General features: G+C 45.2%; 12 protein-coding genes across 12 annotated transcripts; 7 read left to right on the top strand and 5 right to left on the bottom strand.

Moving 5' to 3' along the window:
• Positions 1–900: 900 nt before the first annotated feature.
• FOBCDRAFT_277230 (uncharacterized protein) lies at positions 901–1,875 on the top strand (the record flags this gene model as incomplete). The annotated part of the gene is made up of 1 exon (XM_054706078.2): positions 901–1,875. The coding sequence occupies one exon, from the start codon at positions 901–903 to the stop codon at positions 1,873–1,875; it is 975 nt and encodes a 324-aa protein (XP_054562053.2).
• Positions 1,876–1,981: 106 nt separating this feature from the next.
• Positions 1,982–2,851, bottom strand: FOBCDRAFT_139110 (uncharacterized protein; the record flags this gene model as incomplete). The annotated part of the gene is made up of 3 exons (XM_059608029.1): positions 1,982–2,030; positions 2,166–2,734; positions 2,789–2,851. 3 exons carry the CDS (start codon positions 2,849–2,851, stop codon positions 1,982–1,984), a joined length of 681 nt encoding a protein of 226 aa, XP_059465454.1.
• Positions 2,852–3,347: 496 nt separating this feature from the next.
• Positions 3,348–3,982, bottom strand: FOBCDRAFT_277228 (uncharacterized protein; the record flags this gene model as incomplete). The annotated part of the gene is made up of 2 exons (XM_054706076.1): positions 3,348–3,527; positions 3,596–3,982. 2 exons carry the CDS (start codon positions 3,980–3,982, stop codon positions 3,348–3,350), a joined length of 567 nt encoding a protein of 188 aa, XP_054562051.1.
• Positions 3,983–5,840: 1,858 nt separating this feature from the next.
• FOBCDRAFT_140463 (DHS-like NAD/FAD-binding domain-containing protein) lies at positions 5,841–6,711 on the bottom strand (the record flags this gene model as incomplete). The annotated part of the gene is made up of 3 exons (XM_059608092.1): positions 5,841–5,939; positions 6,132–6,170; positions 6,217–6,711. 3 exons carry the CDS (start codon positions 6,709–6,711, stop codon positions 5,841–5,843), a joined length of 633 nt encoding a protein of 210 aa, XP_059467623.1.
• Positions 6,712–11,330: 4,619 nt separating this feature from the next.
• On the bottom strand, positions 11,331–12,610 carry FOBCDRAFT_204489 (uncharacterized protein; the record flags this gene model as incomplete). Its single annotated transcript, XM_059609127.1, has 2 exons — positions 11,331–11,510; positions 11,936–12,610. The coding sequence occupies 2 exons, from the start codon at positions 12,608–12,610 to the stop codon at positions 11,331–11,333; spliced, it is 855 nt and encodes a 284-aa protein (XP_059467622.1).
• A 345-nt stretch (positions 12,611–12,955) lies between these two features.
• On the top strand, positions 12,956–13,693 carry FOBCDRAFT_277227 (uncharacterized protein; the record flags this gene model as incomplete). Its single annotated transcript, XM_054706075.1, has 1 exon — positions 12,956–13,693. One exon carries the CDS (start codon positions 12,956–12,958, stop codon positions 13,691–13,693), a length of 738 nt encoding a protein of 245 aa, XP_054562050.1.
• Positions 13,694–14,549: 856 nt separating this feature from the next.
• On the top strand, positions 14,550–15,461 carry FOBCDRAFT_139063 (uncharacterized protein; the record flags this gene model as incomplete). The annotated part of the gene is made up of 4 exons (XM_059608026.1): positions 14,550–14,600; positions 14,663–14,962; positions 15,017–15,261; positions 15,311–15,461. The coding sequence occupies 4 exons, from the start codon at positions 14,550–14,552 to the stop codon at positions 15,459–15,461; spliced, it is 747 nt and encodes a 248-aa protein (XP_059465453.1).
• A 914-nt stretch (positions 15,462–16,375) lies between these two features.
• On the bottom strand, positions 16,376–16,663 carry FOBCDRAFT_101481 (uncharacterized protein; the record flags this gene model as incomplete). The annotated part of the gene is made up of 1 exon (XM_059607695.1): positions 16,376–16,663. A coding segment is annotated over one exon (288 nt), but the record flags the coding sequence as incomplete, so codon positions are not given.
• A 1,009-nt stretch (positions 16,664–17,672) lies between these two features.
• FOBCDRAFT_138830 (PR5-like protein) lies at positions 17,673–18,440 on the top strand (the record flags this gene model as incomplete). The annotated part of the gene is made up of 2 exons (XM_059608013.1): positions 17,673–18,009; positions 18,061–18,440. The coding sequence occupies 2 exons, from the start codon at positions 17,673–17,675 to the stop codon at positions 18,438–18,440; spliced, it is 717 nt and encodes a 238-aa protein (XP_059467620.1).
• A 551-nt stretch (positions 18,441–18,991) lies between these two features.
• Positions 18,992–20,206, top strand: FOBCDRAFT_204485 (uncharacterized protein; the record flags this gene model as incomplete). The annotated part of the gene is made up of 3 exons (XM_059609126.1): positions 18,992–19,051; positions 19,085–19,842; positions 19,897–20,206. The coding sequence occupies 3 exons, from the start codon at positions 18,992–18,994 to the stop codon at positions 20,204–20,206; spliced, it is 1,128 nt and encodes a 375-aa protein (XP_059465452.1).
• Positions 20,207–22,908: 2,702 nt separating this feature from the next.
• FOBCDRAFT_140007 (uncharacterized protein) lies at positions 22,909–23,103 on the top strand (the record flags this gene model as incomplete). Its single annotated transcript, XM_054706072.2, has 1 exon — positions 22,909–23,103. The coding sequence occupies one exon, from the start codon at positions 22,909–22,911 to the stop codon at positions 23,101–23,103; it is 195 nt and encodes a 64-aa protein (XP_054562047.2).
• A 481-nt stretch (positions 23,104–23,584) lies between these two features.
• On the top strand, positions 23,585–25,215 carry FOBCDRAFT_186647 (uncharacterized protein). The gene is made up of 2 exons (XM_054706071.2): positions 23,585–24,351; positions 24,399–25,215. The coding sequence occupies exons 1-2, from the start codon at positions 23,591–23,593 to the stop codon at positions 25,036–25,038; spliced, it is 1,401 nt and encodes a 466-aa protein (XP_054562046.1). The 5' UTR covers positions 23,585–23,590; the 3' UTR covers positions 25,039–25,215.
• The last annotated feature ends 832 nt before the right edge of the window (positions 25,216–26,047 follow it).

The raw sequence follows: 26,047 nt of genomic DNA, 5'->3' as shown, positions 1-26,047 counted from the left end.
GCTCCAACCGCTCCAGGCTTTTAATCTCTTCAGAGATCGCAAGGCATTACACAATTATTTAAGGAAGGGCCAGTCAATCAAGTGGGTAGTACCAAAGATATCTTGAGCTGCGCATAACTTAAGGCTAAATTAAGTTACTTTTAATAATCCAATTATAATCCAATTTGCAGATCGTGACCTTCATTCTTCCTGTTGACCTGCCTTATCTCGGGTATCTGTGGCACGTTGATTAGCGGCCAATCAATACTGGAGCAAGCCCCGCTATGAAACCCGACCTGGTGCCTTGCGGTTGAAGTCTCCAAGAGGATCAACTCACAAAGCGCGCGACGATCACCCTTCGATGTCGATGAGCAGCTGTTGGTCGCCCATCCCCCCTTTCGTCAACTGAGACAACTCTCCCGTCATAGCCACCTCCTAGATTCATGCAGCGATAAAACAAATGTTAGCCCGTGTGATTTAGTCTTTCCAGGCTGGAACAATTCACCAATCCCTTTGCTAGCTGCATGCAATGTAAATCAAGTTGAAGCCTGCAGCCATAGGCTCGCTCCTTTTTCCTGTAATGTAAGTAATAATGGCTCCATCAACCCCGCATGTGACGAACCTGCAGCCAACAGACAGAAAACCCTGGTACCGTTACTCTTTTGCCAAATTCAGTTAGAGGGTAACTGCCAAGACGGAAGCGGGGTAGAAGACATTTCGCTTCTTGAGATGCCGGATTTGAGTTTATGTGCCAAAAATGGGAGCTTGATGGAAGGGAAAACCAACAGGTAATAGATAACACGAGGATAAAGCAGATGGTAATCCGCCCCGAATTTGTCCATTTCTGCAACAATGGATCTCTTTCGTTGTTAATAACTTAAGTGCTACATCGGTGGCGTTACAAGCCAAGCCGTGCTATCAATGAACTGCTACTCCAGCGGCCTGACCAACACTGGTCAACAGTCACCACTGACCATTCCCCGAGACCAATGGGGAATTGCCAGCTCGAGTAATGCACCCGGGGTCGCAGTATGCTGTTCTCTTTGCGGCGCATGGAGGGTTGTCCCTGTTATGGCATCCTCCAATCTGTTTCGCCCAGCGACGTACATGCCAAGTCAACTAGACTCTGACTCAAATTTTATGTTTCCGCCCCTTAGCGAAGTCCTCCAACCCTTGAATTTCGGCCAAACAAATAATTTTACCCCGTCCGTCAACGAAGTCATGCAGCCACTGCAATCCAGTCAACAAACTGGTTTTTTTCAACCTCTCAATGAAGTCCTTGAACCCATGGGCGACCTCGCTCAGTTTAACAACACTCCCTCGTTGTCGACAGGTAACCCCATCCAGACACCATACATGCCCCATCCGACCATTTCAAACGACGTTCCAGACATGGGCGACTTGCCAATACAACCACAAGCTGATTGGCCCGTATACTCTAATCAGGACATCACTAGCCCTGCCTCTATACCGCAAAGCCGCTCTCCGACTAAAGGTATAAGTGGTGTTCAAGAGGATGGGACATACCCGAAAACAGTGTCTGCAGCGGCATCGGAAGACACCTTGCAGGCGCTTTTGGACCCTGATGAGGCAGATACGGAAGATGGATTGGATTCACTGACAGAAATAGAGCGCTGTGTTGTTCATCTCAAGCTGGAAAATTGGACCTGGCAAGCCATCACGGAAGAGGTCAACAAAATGGGAGACAACGTCAAGAAAGCGACACTAACCGTAAGGTTTCAAAGACTCAAACAGCGAAACAAGGCCGTTGCGAGACTTTTCACGCATCACGAGAGGACCGGTGAACAGTCGCAGAAGATGGTTCAATCAGCGAAGAAGAAACAAAGGTCAAAGAAAGGGAAAGGACACGTTTCAGCCATGATAGATCCGCTGTAGCAGGCTATATTCTAATTACAGTGCAACATATTCTTTATGTTCTCGTTCCTTCATCCATTCTGTTATTACCATGCTCCGTGTACCTCCAGCCCTAGGAAAGGCATGCTTATGTCTCACGAGTAGGGCTGAGACATGCGTCGCTAAGCATGAGGTACCTAGTTTTTATATAAAAATGAAAGAATATACCAGTATATTCCAATTTCTCTTCTTTTGGAATTCTCTTTCCTGGGAATAATTGAATGATTTCATCATTTCCAAGAACAGCGAGCTCGAGAAGCCACATTGCTGACCCATCGCAAGCCTCGCAGTTGAGCAGGTCGGGTAACCACTGATCTCTGAACTGGATATTCGATGAAGACCAGTGATCAGGACAGAAGTTGACCTTGTAAAATGGTTTCAGTCGAGAGGAGACTTCAAAAAGGTCAGATAACCACCATATGCTCTCGCTTTCCTGGATAATGTCTGAGACACTTGTAGCGCCAATGCTGATCTCCACACTGTAAGCGTTGAGATACTGAACATGGCCTAATACTGCATCTTCTGGTGTCATATTGGCCTGGTCTGGCTTGTCTGGCTTGTTGAGGCTAATCATCTCTTTGAAGCCTCCTGGAAGCACCTTGAGCATACATAAAGACAAGTTCGTTGTGCTATCTCCTTCTGCTTCCCACGACAGAGTAAAGAATCTCAGGTCTGCGGACCGATCCTCAATGCCGGAAACCCAGTTGCGAGCTTGATAGCAGCGAGAAAAGTGATCGAAAGCCGTTCCCCGCTTAGGCTTTGTTACCAGCTCCGCATCAGTAATCAAATCAGCTTTGTAATCATCTATGCCGAGGACAGTTGCTTGGGCTGGTGACATTTGCTTGTGATGGGTAGAAGATATTTCATTATAATTCGTGATCATTCTGTCACTAACATCGTGAATAGGATAAAGAGTTGCCCAATTGCTATTTCCACACTGTCCTGCTATAGATAGCATATTATATGGTGTTGCATGTTGAGTAAATAGAAGGGTGACATATAAAAGAATAAGCGACGGTCGGAGGAGATTTTCCATATTGCGATAATATGCGAGCAAATTATCCAATCTGCATTTGGATGCAAGCGATTCAGATATAGTTGTCCAAGATAGCGCGGCATCTCCCCATCTTAATACCAGGCAGCGGTGGGTTTGTGTTATGTCAAGTTTCGATGAGTACAGGGTTTTTAGACAAGTAACCGCTTGACGGTTAGGATTATACCTAAAAACAGCTCACACCACAAAGCACTCTTTTAATCGGTATATTATCTTTTTTTCTTCATAACCTGTTATATGTAATCCAAGCTACCTCGGATATCTAGTATCCACGAATCATCATGGGTATAAATATTACATCAGCCAATTGCGTGGTGGAATTGATCTTGGAGACGTTGCCAAGGATGGCAACCCTTCTATATATCCCAAGCTAGTACTGTAATCTGGCGAAAATATTGATTCAGATAATGGTTGAAAACCCAAGCCAGAGATTACTGGGGAGAATAGCCCTGGCACGTTGAGTGACAAAATGTCGACTTGGTCTGTATCGAGCGCATCCCCACCTATACTGAGCATATTCGGATCGATGAATGAAGCCGAAGTCGGTAAGTAACATTGGATATCTCGTGGTGAAAAGCAGCTGGATGGAAGGTTCTCAGGTGCAAAAGTGTCAGCCAATGGCGTGTAAGGCTTCATAACATCCATTACAAGGCTTTCCGATGAGAACGCGTCAGGCAACTCTTCGATATCGTTATTGTTGCTCATTTGCGTCTTTGGTTGCTGTCTTGTAGCACCTACTATTGCTCCAGTTGCTGATGAGAGCGTCTCTGGAGATTCAGCTGACTCCCCAAAGTCTTGAGGCGCCACTCGATTTTCAGGATCGATATCGTGATATTTTAGATATAAGTCCTCCTTATTCGTCGTGAACGAGTATTGTGTCTTTCTTTCATCCTCGATGACCACATATACTTTGCTTCCAGTAAGAACTCCGAACTCCCATGCTTTCTTAAAAAGACCTGACTTTCGCTTGCCAAATGTAGCTCTGCGGGCCCGCTGGTCAATGATCTTCTTGATCTCAATTCGTCTTCTTCCCATGAATAACAGATGCAACTAGCTCAGTTAACTATTGCTTCCAAATCTGGGACTGATAAGGCATTTTAATAACTCTCTCACAATGCTCGTAACACTCTGTGACAAACTATTGGATGCTGCCAATCAAGACCAATGCCCTAAACATAGAATGAGTCATGATCAACATGAGCGCATGCTTTCATGCCCTTGGCAACAGCAACGCGGTACCTTACACAAACTGTCTATCAATTCCTGGGTATACCCTATTACACTCGAACGAATTGTACTTCGTCAGATGTCACTGTCTCACGGCATGACCAGAGATAGTAGTAACGCTGATGAGGCGAGAAATCACTCGTTTCGATAAGGAAGTAGCTATCGAGCCAATGGGTCTTGCGAACTTCGGGTTTACGTGTCCATAGTTGAGGCGTCTGCTCAGAATAGCACAGAGATGGTAGTTAGGTCCAGATGATTAAGGTCAAATCTAAATCTGAAAGCGGGAGGTCATTTATTGCTTTATTTAGTTCTTGAGAAGCTAATAGTAGTTCCTCATCGTTCGAACCAACTCGGCTTCGGACCGACGACAGGTGATTCCTCGGGTGTCTCAACAGATGACCCTGGGAGCTCGTGTATTGTCTCAGTCCGTGTAAGCTTTTTCGTCTCGAGGCTGATCGTGGATTCAAAGCACAGAGGGTTTTCTCTACCAGCTGTCGCATTCGTTCCATCAGTCCAAGGAGAATAATAATAGAGGTGGTGGTGAATATGCACCACTTCAAGATGCTTTGAGGGAACGCAACGTCGACATATTCCTGGCAGTTGCTGGCTGTCTGAAGTAGCTGGATGACGGCGTCTAAACTCTCGAGACCGCCTCCGCAGGCATATGGAGCATGTGTGGTGGACTGGTAGTTGAGGCATGATGAAGAGGTGGTTGTTTGTGAAATGGGGATGTTGGGTTTGCAATGTATAAAAGTCTTTATTATCTCTGTTATATATCTAATTAGGTAATATTACTTTAAAGGTAAGATTTAATACTTATAAAATTTATATAAAATTTATTAATATATAATAAATTACTCTAAAGAGTTGCTTTTACTTTCCTTATTAGGGAGTGATACAACCTTACACCTTGCTAACAGCATTCTCATCTCAAAGGCCATCTCTTGGATAATGGCTGGCATTCCCAACTCTAAAACGCAACCAACTAATGTCAAGAAGGCAGCCCAGGCCAACGACCAAGTAATTCCTAGAAATATAACAAGAGCACAGCAATATGCCGAGAGGTTGAGATATCCAAGGCCATAGAGATTAAAGGACCAGTCCCATACAATATAGGCTGTAAAAATAGAATAAATAGTGAAACCCTCCATAATAAAGCAGAAGAGAGTAAAAATCACCCCTCTAACTAACAACCGTAACTCTCTTTGTATGCTATAGTAGGGCAACAATCCCCAGAGAACAATGAGGAAGGGCGTGTGAAGGCCAAGGCATACTTTCACGACGGTCAAATGAGGCAAGGATCCCTTATCCACAGTTTTTGTGACCATCTTCTGTATAACCCATATAAAGGCAATAGGGGCTGCAGGAAACCCAACAAAGACAATAACAAGAGTTGCAATCTCAAAGAGAAAGAGCATCCCATAAAGAGATAGTTTTATAGTCTTAGTAACTTTCATTATAGGAATGCCTTTAAGAGAGAAAATAGAAATGCTTTTAGCTCTTGGTATCTTATTAATAATATACTTTTTATAAATAGTTTATTTATCTTATTACTAGGTTTTATATTAAGGCTTTATTTTAGAAGTTATTACTAGTTACTCTTTAATACCATAGAGATGAGCAAAGGTATCACATCTGGAAAGTACAACAAAGTCCCAGCATTTCTTCATATTACCTCCGGTTGGTGGGCAGTCAATGTTGAGCCATATGCAAATGCCCTGTCGGCGGCTATGGGTCGCTCTACATAGCTCTTGAACAAGCTTGGCTGTTCCATGTACTCTCAGAGCTGTCCCAACAACTATTACAGCATCTGGGGAGGCCCTTACATCCGCCACAGAGACCCGCCCAATAGCGTCTGCATCCCAAGGTTGTTCTGAGTAGAGTGATATTCGTGGCCGGAGCTTACCTACACTAAGGCTTCGCATCCCTCTGGATGATCGCGCCTCGCTATACACACGGCATTGATTGCAGGAGGGCATTTGATGACCTTGAAAGTCTGTTTGGCTGAAGTCACCAATATGTGAGCACTTGCTACAGCACACCTTACTCAGACTACCGTGAAGCTGTATTGTTTTTGGCCAGGGGCCTGTGAGACTCAGTGGAACATCCGTAGCAAGGGGCTGGATATTGACGTCAATGTCGTCTATATTCTGTGTATACAATCGCCGGATTTGCCCTCGCTTAGCAAGTTGGGCTATTAAGTGATGAAACGCTGTAGGCCTGGCAGAAGAGAATGTCTGAGACAATTCCCGAGTCATTGCCATAAACTGCTTTGTCTTTTGGTTATCTGAGAAGACGGAGGCATCGAGCATATCCTTGGTAATGTACTTGCATCTCTCTATATTGTCTTTTTCTTCGGCGGCATTTAGGCGCGAACGAAATTCTGAAATCCCAGCGGCCTCCGATATTCCAGCTCCAGCAACAATCACGATCTTTGTCTTCTTGCGTAACTCTTGGAAGAGTAACTGAAGATCATTGTTGATCTGATGTCTTCCCGATGTTTTGCCGTTGAGCAAATCAATCCATCTTGGAGACATAACAAGTGAAGAGCTGTATAGGTCTTACTTGAGCTTGGAGCAAGAAGCGTTGTATGTAATAGAACAGAAAGTAATTAAAGCCAAGAATATATAAGCCTACAGGGGTAGCTCTACAAAAGAGCCTTAAGTAGGTGCCATATAGGTTCTATAATAGTTATAGTTAGGATACATGTAGTTATATTTAAGCTGCCTGTCTGATATACTGTGTATTTTCTCTATTTTGTATTATGTTACAACAGGGATTTGTCAATCAAGCTAAGACAAACTTGTTCCGAACTGTAGCTTTCCCAATTGCCGAAGTTACTGATCTGAGGCCTTCGAGCCCATATGTCATAATCAGTCTACGATATGTGGCCGTTTGACATTTGTGAAACGACCAAGGTAGTCAAGAGCCAGCAGGGCAGGCTATAGTGGGCGTGCAAAAGCTCTGACACATTGAAAGTTTTGTATATCCAGGTAAAGAAGGGGAGTCTTTAGAGGCACGCAAGAGCTGGTACGGCCATGAGCTATCTACAGTCAAATAGACTCGACTATCGGCGAGATCCGGAATCACGGTGGGGATTCCGTCGCCGCGACGCGCGTTTGTCCTCGAGAGCTATGGAGCCGACGGCGAAAATACAGCAAACACTGCAGGTGACCGTTAAGAAGACCGATACGGCAAGTATTGAACGTTGGAACCAAGGCTAGAAGGATTTGGCCGGCACGACCGAAGATGTGCAGAGGGAGACATGTCCAGCATCGACCTGTCTCTCATGCAGACCCCTCTTCGGGCGATACTCCGGGAAACGTCCACTCATTTGGTGGGCTAGTAGGAGCTGATGTTCGAGGGATTCTGGGACCCGGTGGTGGGAAATCCGCAAACAGCAACCCGGGTGATTGGTGGCCGAGGAATCAAAGAAGGTGGATGAGCTTAGATGCCTACATAAACAGACCACAAAGTAGCTCAGGGAGTCATGCGAGAACAGTTGAATGAGCGGATTAGTAGCATACAGGAACAGGCCAATGGACAACTTAAGAACATGGACGAAGGCGCTATAAGGGACCTTGAGCGTACGCGACAGCAAGTCGCAACGGAACTGGGGGAAAACGCGCATCCGAACGGAAGAGGGGATGAAGTAGACGAAAGAGGAGCATCAACGGGTGAAGGGACAACTTGATATGTTAGCCAATACCGTCTCCCGCGGTCAACAGATGAGCGCGCAATCCGCCCACAAGCTAGCTGTAACGTCCACACCCCCTCCTCCATGCGCACGACGTCGACCTTATCCACAGACACCTTATTCTGCACCATCGCCACATCGCGGGCTAGCCAAGAGGACAGAGACAAAGGCGCAACTCAGACGAGTGCGTCCGGCAATTGAAGACAGGGTGCGATCCACGAGCTAGTCCCATAAGCAAAGCTGTCGCCTGATCCCAAGAGATAGTGGACGACACCTTACCAAGGTCCGCAAAGCATACACATTCTGGCGAAACCTGTTGAGCGCTCAGCATCAAGCGGGTCAATGAGTCGATAAACTGGAAGATCGAGCCAAGCAAGCAGTCAAGCAGTATCACGACGCCATCAGAAACCACAAGAAATCTAATTAGGGAGACTTTCATCCCCACGAAACTACCATCTGGCAAGCTGCCAAGTACCTCAGATCCGGGCACGATATGAATGGTGATAAGGCGTCTCCGCTGAGAAGAGCATACGAGACGACAGGGTAGGACATAGCCAAACAAGCAGAGGAGCTGCTTGCCATCTTCCTTTTCGCCATTACGGCAGACACTGAAGACGAAGGCCACGACGGACGAGACAGGCTTCCAGCCATGGTATCAAAGCGGTTGTAGCCCCTGGTAAACGAGCAGATTCTGCATTTGTTCTACACGTCACTGAGCAAAGCACAACTGCCAAACTAGTAGACAGCCAAAGCCATCCTGCCCCAGCCGGGAAAGGATCACTACAAGAAAGCCAAATAGAAGCCTATCTCCTTTATGTCAACAGTTAGCAAGACTGTAGAAGTAGTGGTGGCAGATCGCATCTCATACGCCGTTATGACATGGACTCTTCAGCTGATGCTTGCATCGCGCGCCTTACTCAACATGGACTCTTCAGCTGATGCTTGCATCGCGCGCCTTACTCAACATGGACTCTTGCCTGCAAAGTACACCAGAGCGAGAAAGCAGTAGCTGAGAGCAGATTTTACTACTCTTCCAATAATAGGTCAATAAAGCATAGCGTAACCACAAAGGCTCTAACCTAGTCAGCTTTAACATCAAGGGCGCCACATAGGCTATGCAGTACTCGGGAAAAGAAGCATCCCTGAGAGGCTAGTCAAGTGAATCGATGCCTTCTGCCTGGACCGCAGGGCGATGGTCATGGCAAAGGCAAAGTGGTCAAGGCCAAGAAAAAGGCCGAGCTCTTGGGAGCGATCAAGGACGCGAAACTGAAGTCCAAGAAGCACATGGCCGGGGCTGCCGCTCAAGGTCTCTCACTGGCCATGTGTCTGAGGAGACTTAAGACGCTGGCTTTACATACCGCCAGGCAGCTTTTCATGGCGATAGTGGCGCCGAAAATAGACTACGCCTCCGTTATCTAGTCACACGCACACGGTGAACGGGAATTATAGTACTCGGCAGATGGATGCATCAGCTCGGGCGCCTTCCGGACTGTTGTGACGGCAGTGGCAGAAACGGAGACTAGCATGTATATGGTATGCACGCAGCATGCTTTTACCTCAATATCAAGACACTGCCCAAGACACATTCGCTAATAGCACTCATGGTGTCGAAGAGCCGCAGACATATGCCAACCTTGAATAGGTTCGCGCCCATACACGAAGAGGTCGGGGTTGAGAGAATGGAGATGATCCAGGCCTGCGCGGTACCACCGCGGTAGAGTCAGGTGTCGAGCCGTCGACGGTCTGTAAGGCGAAAAAAGATAGCGACAGGTCACAACAGCGGTTAAAGATGCAAAGCAAAGAGCTAAACCCAGAGGCACGAGAGCAGAATGATTGCCACGATCGCTACCATATTAGGCTCAGTCCACTGAGACCAGTATGGTGGCAGCGCACTGATGTCAGCAATAGAGACTACCCGACAGACCTGGCGGCCTACTTCGAACGTATCGATCGAGGCTTGCCTGCTAGGCACAGATAACCTTTACACAATGGAGTCAATGAACGAGAAGCCGACATGCCGTTGCAGCTGTGAGCTGGAACGACGAGGATCGATAGTAATCTCAGCCAGATGGGCGGACAAAGACGCTGGAACATTTCCTCTTTTGGCTTGCGAGATGGGAAACGGAAGTTCAACTCATGCAATAAGCAGGTCAAGGCATGACGGGACATCTCGAGGTGGAAAAGCAGCGTCGGCTGGTCCAAAATGGTTACCTAACCTAGAGGCCGTGCGAGCGGCAGTCAGATTTGCAATGGCGGCGGGAAGATTGAGCCAAGGAGCATGGAGAGGGGAAAGCATGATACACGAGACAATATCATCATACTTGAACACTAATAAGAACCAGCCTCATGTTGACATACCATGGTTCAGCTGCTGAAGTTAGAATGCTAAATACTTGCAACATTAATTAAAGCTCGCATTGAAGCTGGTCTGTGGAAGAGAGCTCACAATCACATGGAGCTTCTCGGTGATCTCGATGGCACCCGGAACGTGTAAATAGTTTAGCGTAGCCAATTATCGGAGAATCGTTAACCCGGAAGCGATTCAACTTCTCTGCCAAGGTAGGTAGAATGAAAATTGAGACAGCTACATGTTTATTTCAAACGTCCCATAGTCCTTCATTGGTGTGCTCCAGAACGTATTTAAAATGCTCCCAGTCGGCTTTCGACATATTATCAAGTTCTTCTCTGGTGGGGAAGATGATATCACCATCTTTTCCCAGAAACTTGCAGTCAGCCGAAATATTGGAATAAGTCAGCTGATCTCTGAATTGCGCGCAAGCACATGTAGCGCATTCGCTGCCTCGGGTATGTCAGCCATAATAGGGGTGATGAAGCTAAGGAGTGGACAGAACGGTATAGGCTGGAAAACTCACTCGGGAATAGAATTGGAGATTGCTGATGACTGTCGCGTGATGCAGAAGCTCGGTTTGGTTCCATAATTACACGTGTTTCTTTATCCTGGAGGCATAAGGCGGGAGTGTTTGCATTATTCATGGTGATCTTAGAATGCTAATATAATATATATTGGCTGTTTTGCAGTTTTAAGATCGAGAAACTTATAGTTCCAAGTCACCAGTACGATAAGCCTTCCCTATTGTTACTTGTTGGTATCTTTCGACAACGACTCTTACACCTTACGTGCTATTTCTGGCGAGCTGCACCTAGAAATACTAGCAAAAGATTCTCAGTATCTGACGTGCATTAATGCACAATGCATATGGCTGTACGATCGAATTGTGCATGCATAAGCGACGGATCACGGTTATCATTATCCCTGCAAATCGAGAAACTTACCCTGTAATAATCTGCTCACAGGAACAAGTTCCATAGTAGCTCGATTTAATTTTGACAAGTGGTCCTCGCAAACCTTGTATGCCAAGATTTTGCTACTCTCAATCGAGTAGGGAAATCGTTGTCAATCGGTTACCCCGTCTTTCAATGCCTTTCGAAATTCGATCTTCAATGCTTACGCCGCACAACGGGCTCGATTTCAAGATCGACGAAGATGGGGGTATCTCGCTTAGAAAGTTTTTGGCCCCTGCACCCTTGAGACCATGGGTTGTACTCCGTACAGAGTAAGATAATGTTTGTTGGTTGTTGATTCGAGACTCCGAAGTCTCCGGCCACATTGAGGGTGTCCTACGGATACATTGCTTTCACTCTGTTGGTTGTAAGTCAGTACCACATGATTCTAAGTTAAATCTTACTCAGGTGATTCCGGAATTGAAAACCCTTGCTCCCGGTGACCCCTCCTTTCTCTGCCCTAATCCTGGTTCCACCTTGAGCGCTTTTGATTAGCCGCTCGAGCCGCTTGCGAGAACACGCTCTTATTTGTTAAAAAAGGTCATCGGCATTTGACAACAGGAGTACTCCGTACCGTGGGCAATTTCGTACCCTAGTCATCAACAAAACTCCCGCGTTATAGATAACAGCTTATCAGGCAATAGAGTAAAGGTGATCGGGTTATAACTTAAATTCTATTGCAAATATGTCATCACGGCTCATCTATTCAAGCAGACTATGAATAGGCCATGGTTGTGTCGTAAATCCAGACCCTGCCTGACCTTTTCCGCTATTATTGCTCTTCTTGCAGCGACACTCAATGCTTTTGCTTTTGTTATACGCAACATGTTACAACACCCCTCTGTGACAACCAACACGCGGAGATTCTTCATCACATGGATGCAACCAACTAACTCCGGAGTAATCCTGCCCAGGGTGTCGCCATCGGCTCTGACCATCCCGATGATATCTGTCTCTTGTTGGTTCTGATCAATTACAAGGGTTCTGATACATTGCAGCTGTTGGACCAAGTCCATCGTCATCGATCCCAGTGACCCCTGGGGTATTGTGTAATGGCCGAGTTTCTGGCGTAATGTGCTTGAAAACTGGCCAGCAATAAATGTATCTTGTTTCAAATTGCACCTTATCCATTTCGATCGTTGAGCCCCTGGTTGCGTTCTGTCATATAGCTGTATCTGGTTCACATGACGCCACAAAACTACTGATCGAGAGTCTGTACATATGGAATTGATACGTTCTACCTGCTGTTGTTGTGCATTAAAGACCCCAGGTTGGCGCGAGCGCTCGAAATAAACAAGCGCTTTGATCGGAAGTCCAGCATCCCAATTATGAGACTCAGATTCGAGCAGAACATCTAAGGTCAAAGCGCGACGCGGCAGACTCAAGTTCCAAATCAGGCGCCTAAGCTCGGATGGTAAGTTGCTGAATCCTGCCATGATGTGCATACCTACTCGGCATGATTTCCCCTGCTTATACAGGAATTTTATCTGGAGACACGGCGCCCCAAGCGCCATTGAGAACCTTCTGCAGATCCAGAGCGCGCTTAGGCGCCAGAATTGGATACTACTGCCCAGAGAATGAACGTCTGCATCAAGATCGAGCAGTGTTGGTTCTACCAGTGCTTGGGCTCTACACTAATCAAAGAGAGTAGTCGCATCAGAGCTGCGTCTTTCCAAACATAATATTGAGACATGCTGAATACTTTCCCGTGACCAACATCCATGCTACTGCACTCATCGACAGTGTCTGTTTCCCCTTGATCTGAGCTTGCTCTTACAACAATGGCAGAAGCAAATAGAGAAATGAACTATTCTGAGGCAGCCGACGCCGATTACCGGCTATTTCCAGAGTGTGACGCACGCATTGGGCTCGACTGGGACACCTCCGGTCTCCAACTTGGCCAAACTGGCGTTGAGCACATTCCATGGATCCCCTTTGATGATCATCTACAACTCATCGCAGACTGGGAGGCCCAAACCCTGACAGAATATGCCATTCTCAACAGTACGGGGCCTCTTCTTGCAGATCTTGCGGCGCCTGGACTCGATGCGTTTACCATCATTCAATCACTTGATCAGCAATTGTCCAACGGCCCTTCATCATCTGGAGCTGAGAAAATCATACCGAGTCTGGGTAGCACGTCCTCGCCTTCCATGAACGATAGCAGGGTCCCGTTGACACTTTCCATGTCTCGGAACAGTCAGCATGACCTTTCACATACCAAGAGAGTGAAAACGTTGGATGAATTGCCGAATGAGCTCAAATTTCTCATTAGCCGCAGAATGGAGCGCCAACCTTGGGACATGATTCACATGGACTACAACTTAATATTTGGGGATGCGACTAAGAAGGCGTTGGAAATGCGTTTTTCGAGGCTTCGATCAAACAACCCGAATGTCCGAAGACTCTTTCAGAACGAGAAGTCTTTTATGCCAATCAAATTCTACTCGGATCACGGAAATCTTGAAACAGCGAGTGTGGACTCGGGCAGTGCCATTTCTGGCGTCAAAGATTACTAGAATCAGAGCTCTTAGGGATAGCAATACTTATGTTTTATGTTCAAGTATGGAGAAATTGTGGCTGAGCAAAGTTCTGCAAGCTCTTGTGATTGTATCACTCACATTAACCCGCCATCTAACAGGTCAATTCGGCATTCTTGAGTAGCTAAGGAGGACTTTCTCCAGGTGTCACATTTCATGACTCCCTTCGTCCGATAAACAATCAACGTACCTCGTATAACATACGTACTGGCAAGATGTTGGCCTCCTGCAGTTGGCTGTTATAAATCACCAACACCTTCAGGATGACAATCCTTGCAGGATCCGAAACCTGGAACTTCATATGATCCAGAGTCGAGGGGTTGGGGAAGAACAAAGTTTCTCAACACCGTTACCATTAGTGGGCCGCCACCTACTTAACCCAATGATGAAAAAGTCCACTCCACCATAACCACTCCACTGGGACCGGACGATGTCCCGGGGCCAGTGCGTTGTCTGGGAGAGGTAATGAGGGTTACGCTATCGTATCGGTGATCGTCTCTTGAACACTTTTGGTTTTCGTCATAGTTGCCCTGTCATGTAATATGCGTGGTTCCCATTACAGATAATGGAGAGAAAACGGAGAATTGCTGTAATATCATGCCTGACAACATCAGCAAAAGACTGGGGTTATTTGAGCGGTTGATCCGCAAGCCCCTTGAGGTCTGCGCTTGCCATGTCTCATCGATAACACGATATCTGCCCCCCTCCCTCCGGTTCCGACGGATTATTCTTCCAGATTTCTGTGTGAAGGGCTCTGTGTTTATGCGCTATCCTTAAGCATCTACCTGTTAAAATTTGTGTATCTGTCGCGTCGGGCGCCGAGCTCTTCTGAAGCATGGACAGGCAGAACGAATGCGCTGTCTTGTCTGAGACAAAGCATGAAAGGGTATGTACCCCCTATATGGATTATCATCGTGACATGAGCATCATCTTCTTACACGCTTGTAGGTTGCGATCTACCCTCAGATGGTAACGGTTCCCATTGATCCGATGTTGATGTCGCCAGTTCAACCGCGACTGATAGAGCAAACTGATCCAGTTTCTCCATCGCAGCCGCCTGTGACTAGTGAACTGTCAACAGTCCCTTACCCATCGGCGATGATACCAGGTGGCACCAATGCTATCTCAAGCAACTGGGACCCCATCATACAGGTCCAGCCTTACCAAACTTACCTGAACGCTCTCATATTCGAGAACAATACGAGACATCGCGCAACCATCGCCTGTACTGAATGCCGCAAGCGGAAGGTTAGCAAAACAGCTTTCCCTAGGGATCTCGTCTAGATTTTAATCAATAAACAGGTCCGATGTCAAACATCAATGTTCGGTCTTCATGGAAAATGCCGGAGATGCTGGGAAAGACACAAAGACTGCATCTTTACCCCGCCTGGCGACTACTGCCCAAGCTTCCTTTCGCTTCCAGTCCCGCTGCCTACTCTTTCTCAACTTCCAATAGCAGGTAACCCGCCCTTCGTTATTGAGAGCTTCCCTCCACAATGTGCACAGACTCCTCCAGGTCTTGGATTGATGTTACCGCGCGGTACCAAGTAAGTAATGTCTCTCTCATCGAGCCCCATTCAACTGACATGATTGGAGCCGCACAATAAGCAACGAGCCTAGTCGTGAAAATCAGTCAACAAAACGACAAAGAGTAAGTGGAGGAACCAGAAGGCGAGGGGGTGTTTCAACAAGGTCTGAGACGGTTGATAAGAATTCAATCATGAGAGTAGAAAATCTACTTCGTTGAGATTCATTGCAGTTTTGAAAATCGTTCCCTAAAACCACAAGGGATAGAAACTTTGCTGTTACTCAGGATAGGTTAGCCCATGTTAATGAAATTTCACTTGGTTTCGTAATTGGATGTCTTTAAGATCTAATCGAAGGCGCTTGAACGGCGCTTGAACAGCGCTAGAACATATGCTCTCCCTGTAAGTGGCCCACTGATAACCCACGGTTAAGACAGACAGATCAGTTACCTTATCTCATCTCATCTTATCTTATCTTCACAGCAGAACCAGTTTACTCCATAGCCCAAAGGGAAGGGACAATCCGTACGAGACTTCGGTATCTGAGGAGTCCGTGTCGAGACCCATAAAAATAATGACCCTCATTGCCCCCAATTGCTCTGTAACAGCCACCAATTCAATTGAGTTTCGCTCGGCGTTTTGAACCAGGCACTAAACTTGGCCACGGGCGAGCCAACAACCAGCAGAAAGGTTGACCAGTGCTGACCCCGGACTTGTATGTGAAGACGTGTCCAGTTTTCTGTCTGCCGAAAAGTGCCTGCGGCCCAGGTGATCTTGAAAGTACCGATCAATACACGTTTTGCGGCTGAATTCAAGTTACCAACGCGATTTCCTTGGTAATAACTGCTTCAGTATCAATTGGTTACCCATTGTTCCTACCGTCAAGGCAAGATCACGATCCTTTCATTGCATGATGTGATCTCGATCTCATCTTGTGCTGCTGTCGGAAAAAAACTTAAACCGAGGTTCAAGACATCTATCACCAAGAGTTGCATTTACAACTAATAAGATGGCTCAAGTATAACATTCTGCCGTGTAACAGTAGGCAAGACATCTCTTTTGTCTTTTAAAAATGCAGTTAACTAAGTATTTTTTAAAGCTAGTATAGATTGAGAAATACAAGAACTCAGTCCTCTAGCCACCACTCAACCTTCCCTCGGCCCAGTGCGAGGGATCCAAACACCTCCCGGAATACCTTCTGGCTAACATCAATATCATTAATCCCACAAGCCTGACATTTATCCTGTACTACTGCCTTAACTTCACGCCCACCCACTTCAATAATAACACCTTTCCCACAAAAGGGATTGTTATTACTTAGCTCTCCCATTAAGAGGTGAGACAAGGCGACAACGGTTGCAGTTTCATCCTGGCCACTATAATCCTTTCCACAGGCACCTAACCCAAGTTCAAAGAAGGTTAAGTCTCCATAGTGATGATCTGAGCTCCTGGGCGCGCCCTCCTCGTCCTCAGTAAATGTACCCTCCGTTGCGCTTGGAATGGCAGGACCATGCTGAGTATTCGATGAAGGCTCTAAAGTCCATGTTTTCAATGCAGCAGAGCTTGTATCTAGGGGAGTCTGGTTTTGACAACATAGTTTTGTGCAGTCTTGTTTTGTGTTTATAATAAGAAATGCAGTAATAGAATATAATAAAAGAATAAAATGCATATTGTAATTTTTAAATTAATTACTTAAATTTATATATATACATATTATATATTATAATTATATTAAATATGAAACATAAGATTTAGCTTGTTTTATATATAGAATTATATTATTTTTTAATTTAATAATTAAGCTATAAATATTATATTTTTATATTATTCCCTCTTTTTAGACCTAAGTTGGTATTTCTGGCTCTGGACTTCTGTTTTAGTATGTCCTTTTGCAGGCCGTGATTTGCTAAGTTCTCTATGCTGATTTAAGCTCTCAGCCACAGGTGCGAGCCGTGGTTTGCAGTTTTCCTTTGCCTTTGGCTTATTGGTATGGCTCTCATAGCGGCATTGAATCGAATTTCTCACAATGTCTGGATCGAACTTATACTGCTCTTTAAACTGCTCCCTGAGGTCAGTTTTCCAGCAATAAGCAAGATCTCTAAGGTACCAGTTATAATCTTGTCGATAAGATTCTGCGAAACTTAGGTCTTGTTTCTGCAAGGGTAGTTTACGCCAGTACCCGTTCTGAGCAGAGAACTTTAATAAACTCTGCCAGTTACAATATTTAGGCATTAATAACTTATTAATATAAAGGAAGGAAACACTTCACCTTTAATATATATATATATAAAATATATTTACTTATTATAAATATAACTTTAAAATTTTATATTAATAGTAAATATATTTATAGGAATTAAGTATATAAATAATAAATAAATTAAAATAATAATAAATACATATCTTATTTCTTAAATTATATTATAATTATTATGTCAGTAAATACAATTACTTTTACATTAAAGAATCAATGCAGCAGTGAAGTTATTTGGCCTGCTATCCAAGGCAGCCTAGAAATTAATGGAAATACAATAAACGACCCGATTCCCGCTGGCTTGGCTTTGAACCCTTTCAAATCATTTACAACTGCACCGTTTCCAGTTCCCTGGTCAGGCAGAATTTGGGCTCGTCAACACTGTAAGGGCGATGGAACTAACTGTCGTGTGGGCGATTGCGGGGCTTCTAGCTGTTGGGGCAAGTCAACCAAGGCTGTTACTCTGTTTGAAGTTACTGCAGAGCCCGAGAAACTATGGTATAATTTAAGTCTCGGTAAGTAGGAGTTCTCAAGAAGACATGCCTTCAAGTTCTTACAATAATCAGTCGACGGTTATACTACGGGCATATCTGTAGTTCCGGACAAGAAGGGATGTAAAACCCTGACTTGTGATGTGCCCCCCTTCTTAGGAGGCCATGATCCCTCTAACACGCTATGCCCTGCAACCAACCTCAAGTTGTCAAACCCTGAACAACCCTTCAAGAGCCTGGACCAAGTGGATGGCTGTCTTTCGGACTGCTCTCTCTATGGTACAGATGAATACTGTTGCCAGAACGCGTGGAATGATCCGAATAAGTGTCCAGCCAGCAGTGCATGGTTCAAAGAGGCATGTCCTGATGCATATAGCTACCCTTATGATGATACAGCGGTGAATACCTGCGAACTGTCCGATATTACGATTGTGTTTAGCTGTAAGAAGAAGTAGTGTCAGTTTGGTATGTTAATTTTACGTCAAACTGGTCAGTGGATTACTTCATAGAAGCGAGAGCGGATTTCCTACTCTTGGGATATGCATGGAAGGGCGGTAAATAAGAGAATGGACCCCTGTTTTGCTCAAGAGACCTTGACAGGGAGAGTTGGGAATACGAGGGGTACATGTGTATAAAACACAGAAGAGATTAGCAACGCAGTGACAATGTGGGAAGTTAGTATTATCTTAGCTGTATTACACGAATACAGATTATGACTTGCAGCTGTTATATTACTTATCCGCTCTACTGAAGCACTCACAGCTAGGATGGGAAATTGTAATCATAACCTTGAGGTCTACAACTGATACATGACCTGACAATATTATTACATTGGGTTTACAAGGTTTACTATGCGGCCTTCTGACTACATGAACCCTGGTACTTGAGAAACCATCTGATGGCCAATTCCACATATATATGTAATAACAACTATTATGTTCTGACGCTATTAAGTCTGTCACGGCATCTTCTCAGATGCATGACTACCCACGAGGGGCAATTAGCCATGGATAGCGAAGGTTCTTATCTCCATGCCATTAAATCTGATCCAGGAAGCCCGGGAGAGGTATGCTACCCTTCCTTACCTATAGGTCATCAGCACCAGGACCTCTCCGTTGGGCCTTCCCCTGAGGGTTCAGAGCAAGCCTGCGGAACTTGGGTCTTCACACCTCTCTGTCATTCAGATTCACCAACCGTCTACGAACCGTCTGTCGCATCTTCGACTCAACGGCCATCAGACTTTCCATATCAACAGCTACATTCATACAGCATTGATGACAGCCTAGCATGCGCTCCAGAGTTACAGCCTTATCACACACACCTATTGAAAACAAACTTGCAGCCAGATCGGGCAGCTGTATTCCAGAGGCTATGGAATTGGTCTCTTGCCATAAGCGGTTTAGAACCCAGCGGGGTTGATTATGGCAGCCCATTCAGGGCCCAGAAACCACTTGTATGGGATCTGGAAACTATTCACAGCGCTATGCAATGTGACCAGGGTCGGCTGGACTCACGCAACTTCCTGAGTCGTGGCCATATGGTTGCGCTAGCTGAAGAATATGAGAAACGTATCGCGAGCCACGGCACTCGACATGTCCCGAGTGCAATAAGTGCATGGATGCAACTTGATGCGGGACAAGAAGATGGGCAATCGCACGGGCCTCTCAGAGACCTGATTATTGATGAAATGACACGGGAGTTATACGCTCTTGATACACATTACAAGTTTAACCCGCAGGACAGAAAGAAGAAGCAGATAGAAAGTTGGATTCACGCGGGACGACTGTTACTGGCATTGGTGAAGGAAATGGGCTGGGGGGCGATGCTAGTCCCTGGATTTCAGTTGACGAATGATGAGTACGTTTCAGATTTAAACCTTACCCTTGCTATTTAGTTACTAAAGAACTACAGCATCACCAAAATCGACTTGAAACACTTCAATCAGTTTGTTCAGGATGTTGAATGCTGCTATGCAGATTGGAGGAAGGAGTTGGAAGAGATATCTGCCACCGTTCACAGGATACTGGTGCGTGGTCATCCAGATGGTCAAATCCTCAGGATTCAATGTCTCCCGAGCGGTAGCTTGCCATCAGACATGAACTGTTCACTGAGCTATTGGTTATCGTATATCGAGGATCCCCGTTACCAGAGACCTTCTGGCCAAACACCTTTGCTTACACCCCAAAGCATTTCGGAATTTGATTACAGCACTCCTAATTGAGGTGAGAGAGTCGAAGGTGTATTGCCCCTGTATCTAGCAAGGATCCGACTGAGACTACTGCATGCTCACTGCAATATCGAATGTCGATCCGCGGGCGGAACTCGTCAAGCCAGGCGTCATCGATATCTACATCCAAGAAGGTTCAGGGAATATATCTAAGTGTCTATTGATAAGCTCGAGGTCGATAAAGAAGTGGAACATGTTTAGCTCAGCAAACGAGCTTGAGTCATGTAAAAGACGTTTGTATCATGCTAAACAATCCAATTCTAGTCATGGCAGGTGTACTTGAAGTGTGGTGGGAGGTATACTGTGAATTCATGAGTCAATTGACGGGTTGAACATTTTGTGCATCACCTGAAATTGATATGATGGAAGTGAGTTGACTGCTTATTCCTTTCTTTGGCAATGGCGGGACCTGGACATGATAGACCTAATGAAATCCTTTGAATTTAATAAAGTGTCATAGTGATGCAGGAAGCTAGATATAGACGTTCCGAGATTTTTATTTGAGTCAGAAGGAAAGGTCCAACAATGAGAGTCGCGAGCTTTTTGGCTCAAAAGAAAGGGTTCGTATGCGCCAAATAAAGGTCAGATTTGACAACAAAAGAGCTGTCATAATTATCAAGACAGGCTCTAAAAATGGGTGTAGGCAGCCTGGTTTTCGAGAACTTATGGGACTTGCAACATGATGCGTTACTCAGGCAAGTAAGGGTCGAGTAGCACTAACCAAACAGGTTTGGCGCCAGCGACCACCGAAACTTTGGCTGGCTGAACCGTTTCTCGGGCAAGTTAGATTATTATCTGCATCCCCCCACTACAGCCTTCCAAACTGTTAGTACGCTAATAGCTCTATCCACTCCTATCCACTCTTGTCAACGAACCAGTCCAATACGCATTTCGATTCTTGACTGAAATCACCACCAGGCTCATTAGAAACCACCTCCCATTTCGCAACAATCGTAAACCGAACAGCATAAGACACATGGTCCATGAAGTGGATCAACCTTTTCCAACGACCACAAATCTGCCAAGGTTGACATTTGCGACACAACAGGGCGAGCAGCGATAGCCAGAGCGGAATTGTTCCGAAGCGCTAACAACTCCACAGTACGAACAATCGAAAGTGGTCTAATCTTATCTCTCGGGTCGCGCTTGTTCCTCACTGAGTTAGTTCCTTATCATAATCACCATGGAACGCTGTGTATCCATCACCACCCTACTGCTATAATACACGAGCTCGCTTTGGTGGGTGAAACTGACAACAGACTGTTTTAGGGCAGTAATAGGAGCTTGGACTGCAATGAAACCTTTGCATAGGGAAGCAATTCTCTCTGCGTAATTTATAAAGACCTAAAGTCTGGTGTAATAATATATTTAGAGTTTGACAGCTGTTGTAAAAATAATAATTATAGCCTTTAACCTTTCTAAGGCTTTTATATTTACTAGCTTAGGAATACTTAAAGGATATATTATAAAGGTAACCTCTTAGAAAATATGTTAAATAATATCCTGACTCTTCTTACTAGATTTAATTCAGGCGATATGTTACGACCCTAGCGGTTACGTCACGTGTACCCCACAAAAACTCATGCAAGGCATCAGCCCCTCAACGGTTACGGGCCAATCAGAGCTAGATCACCTGACAGACAGGATCACGACGCTCCAGGAACTACCGTGATCCAACTGCCTCAGTGATCCTCTCAGATCACTTCTAGTATATAGACCACATTCATTAGCACTTTCATAGATTTAGCTCACCAGCTATCAATAAGACTTCTTTACATCAATAAGCCTAACAAGCATTACTTGATCATTAAGAGACGTGACAACCAATTCGCCCAGTTTAACGCCCTACGCAATCTGCAAACATAAACCTAGTACGGACTAGTTTCCCTGTTTGAAACCACATTCGTCACAATATATATATTAATATTAGAGAACCTGGGATTTAATTATACTAAAGCATATATCTAGGTAAATAGGATAATAAGAATATTAAAAATAATCAAGTTAATTAGTAGCTTTTTAATGACTTTATCTAATATATTTAAAAAAGATTACAAAATATAAGTTATCCTAGGTAGTATATAGTAATAACTTCTATAAGTAGGAAATCAACTTATAATTACCTTATTACTAATTAGTATTATAATCTTTAAATATTTTTATTTATATAATATAGGTATTTTATATCTTTTAATCTATGACGGTTGGTGGGGTCAGGGTTAACCTGTGCGTTCAAACAGAGCAAAAAGTTGACCTTAAAGTGTATATAGGGTAAGCAGCTATTCAAGCGGGCTCTCTCCCCTGCTTCACAGCAACCAATCAGCAATCGTTTAAAATGTACGACATCCCTGCTATTTGCTCATGAACCAATGGACGCTTGTTTAAAAGCGAATACCCCTGCGAGTACCCACTTGCGACATCTTGAACATAACAAATTGATGATGGGCGCTGGATCGCAAAAAAAGTTAATCCGTATTCTCGCGTCGTGTTCGGCACTAATCGCCACCCTTGTATAAAATGTGATAACTCCTCCTACGAGTTGTGTGATTCGCAACTGCCGTTATTTTTAATTTAACTTAAACACGTAATTAGACTTATTCGGAGAGTCAGCATTGCAATTGAAATAAAGAAGGGAGCTGCAATCACGGCGGAAAAGATGAATGATCAAGTCAAAGGAAGCAAGTTCTTCGTTAAGTATGGGTCGTCGAGCCTTCACAAACCCATACAAGGTCGAAAGCGAAAGCGAGCGGGCTAGGAATCGGCGCCGTCGACAACAGCAGAAACACCGAAGCCTGGTTCATCAGGAGTGCCCTGCTTATCCTGGTTTTCGCATGATCAACTCTTCCCATGGTCAGGTGCCACCTGAGGATTTTGCCCGCGAAATTCAGTAATTGGCTGTATGGAGACGCCACATTTCCGAAAATGAAGGGATCTTGCCCGCAAATTGAAAGATCCTTGACAAGCAATGTCAGATCAATTCGCCAAGATACCCGCAGTTTTTCAGTAAGCGCGCAGCGCATTAAAACCCCTGTAAATTAGAAACATTGCGCGCGTCGACAACTTCAGCATGCGAAATCTCAATATTATTAAATTAATTATATGGACCTCTAATATCAAGCCACATAGAGAACAGTTTTTTTCGTAATTAATTTATTGTTGTGGCAAGAATGTCAGCTTCCCTACTTGTAGCCCTGACTCAGCTATCACCATTTTAGCAGGCCGGCCCCGGTTGCTAAGTCAGATAAGATTGTTGTCGTGACAACAACCTGGAAAACAGTAAACAACATGACGGCATTTAACCAACTTAAAAAGAAATCGTAAGCTAAAGCTAAGCATTCCCCGACAGCAGCACAACAATTTATCACTCCACGCAAAGCAATGTCGCTCGATCAGCGGATACAACAGTGGCTCCGACAACTTGAGCCCGTATCTAAATCTGCTCATCACGACAAACAACCTTGCGCAAAGCGCCGTCGATTGAATCCCCCGACTCCAGACCCGTCGCAGAGCGAGCACAGCATGGCCTCCCGCGGACGAGGTCGCAGATCAACGAAGCGCAGCGTGACGGATACTCAGGCCTGTTATGACGGTGAAGATGATAACTTCGAAACGCCTCGCCCTCGTAAACTCAAGGCTCCAAGGAGCGAATCTGGAACCTCTTTTGCCTCGTCATCTGCAGCCTCATCAAAGTCCGGCTACTCATCGCCAACAAAGCAATTACGTGACCTGGAATTTCACCCGAGAGGAGTCGAGCCTAGAGAACTGAAAGACTTTCACAACAAGCCACCTAGCTTGGAAGATCTCCTCCTGCAGATTGACAGAAGTTCATCTGGTTATGCGATCCTCCCAACATCTCAGCGCCAAACAATCGATCAACTCGACGCAACGATATACAAGACCTTCGAGTGGACCAAGGACTCGTTCACCAGCAACTTTTGCTTCTCAGACGAGCGCGATAAACTGGGCCATACGCCGTCGCCTGACACAGTTCAGACCATTCTTCAAGAGGCAGGTGCTTGCAACAGCAAAGGATGCTCAGAGGCAGATTGGAACATGGAAGTTCATCATCTTGTCTTGAGAGCTGCCTTGCGGCCGTTGCAAGGTCCTCGGATGGAGCAATTCTTCGACTTTCGACTCAGGTGAGTGTCTTTTCTGCAACTACATGTTCAGTTACTGACCGTCTCAGCACAACTGCTTCCATCATCCCCGATTACCAAGCGACTTCAGCGTCTAAGAAAGTTGATTTCTGCATGTATATCGATCCCAATCACGAAGAAGCGGATGCTGTCTCCGAAACCGTCCATGCGCTGAGAAGCTTTTTGCCTCTGGGCATGTTCAACCACACGAACCACGCTTTTCTGAGCGATAGGCCGATTGCTGTTAGCATCGAAACGAAGAAGACAGGCGAAGGATGGGAGAACGCGAGATTACAGATGGAAGTTTGGATGGCAGCCCATTGGCAATTCCTTCGAAAACTACTTAGGCTACGACGACTGGCAGCAAAACAAGTCACTTCAATGAAGAACGCAACTGAGAGCCTGACGCTAGATCCAGAAGAGGTATGGAAATTACCAGAGTTTCTTCCCGGTATTATTATCCAAGGTCATGATTGGCATCTCATCATCACGACGCCGGACGGAGAAAAGATCGCGTTTTGGGAGAAGGAGCTCTTTGGACATACGTCGAAGTCGAAGGGAATTTATACGATTATCTTTAATTTGCAGTTATTGCGGAAGTGGGCGCTAGAGGATTATTGGAAATGGATGAGGGAATTGTTACTTGGGTGGCCGCAGCATGATGGGAAACTGGTTGTTGTTGATGGATGATGCTTTGGACGAGTAAGCGATTACGGGAAATTTTATGATACCCCTACTTTATTTCGAAGGTCCAGTGCGGTGACCTTGTGCTTGCGAAACCCTGTGGAGGTAGAGGCACCAATCTTTTTGCCAACTTACCATTTTTGGGGGCCAAGAACAGGAGAAGCAATGATTCTTGAGATCATTTAAATGATAGTGTTTTTTACTATTTACTTGACTTCGCTTCCTTATTCGATACGGGCACTATCAACGTCCCTACTCAAGAATTATCATCAGAAACGCACTCATGAAATTCGGAAACCTAAAACACGAAACGCGTCGCGTTTTCGTCGGCTGACCCTTGTCAAGTTTAACAGCTTGACTACAGGCCTAAACAACAACATTCATTACAATTATCTATTAAATTTCACGTGTTTATCATCTTTATATAGTATCTACTCTATCTCCGCCATTCCATCCTGTCTATTATATTTATATATATTTAGTTATAATGGCCCGCTCCTCTACTCATAGACAACATAGCCGTTCTATTTTACCCCCAGCAAAGCTGTAGAGGCTTGAAAGGCTTAGCCTTTATTACAATTTTCCGGAAGCAGGTATTATATGTACCAAATGCGGTTTTGCTCTGAGTCCTAAACGTGCATCGGAGCATCCAGGCAAAACGCACGGCATTACCAGATCTGCTCAGCATGGCCTCAAGCCCCTACTCTTCTATTCTTAATTGTCGCCACCCCCTGTCTTCGTCTCACGCGTAAACCTATCTCCGGTCTATCCCCAATGAAGGGGCCAGGCAGGTCGTGAGAGGCCAGCAAGCCATAGGAAGAAATAGATCTTATCTAGTCTAGTGGTGTATAGGTCCGTCTCAAGAGAGGCTTGGGTGTTCCCTCCTATATCCAGGAATGGGGCAACTTGCTGAACGTTATGCAGAAGGGCTTTTCTTTTCTGAGAATGGTGGCGCCAGTTGGCGAGTCTAGAAGCATCAGTAGAGGCAATCTCCTACTATATCTTGATTTTGCTT

Source organism: Fusarium oxysporum, chromosome VII (genome assembly GCF_013085055.1).
Source record: "Fusarium oxysporum Fo47 chromosome VII, complete sequence".
NCBI lineage: Eukaryota > Fungi > Ascomycota > Sordariomycetes > Hypocreales > Nectriaceae > Fusarium > Fusarium oxysporum.
Note: the sequence above shows the minus strand (reverse complement) of the source record. Positions and strands in the feature narration are given on the sequence as shown.

Coding starts and splice junctions, on each gene's coding strand:
- FOBCDRAFT_186647 (XM_054706071.2), top strand. CDS start 23,591: ATGTCGCTCGATCAGCGGATACAACAGTGGCTCCGACAACTTGAGCCC. Junction 24,352..24,398: donor TTCTTCGACTTTCGACTCAG/GTGAGTGTCTTT, acceptor TGACCGTCTCAG/CACAACTGCTTCCATCATCC.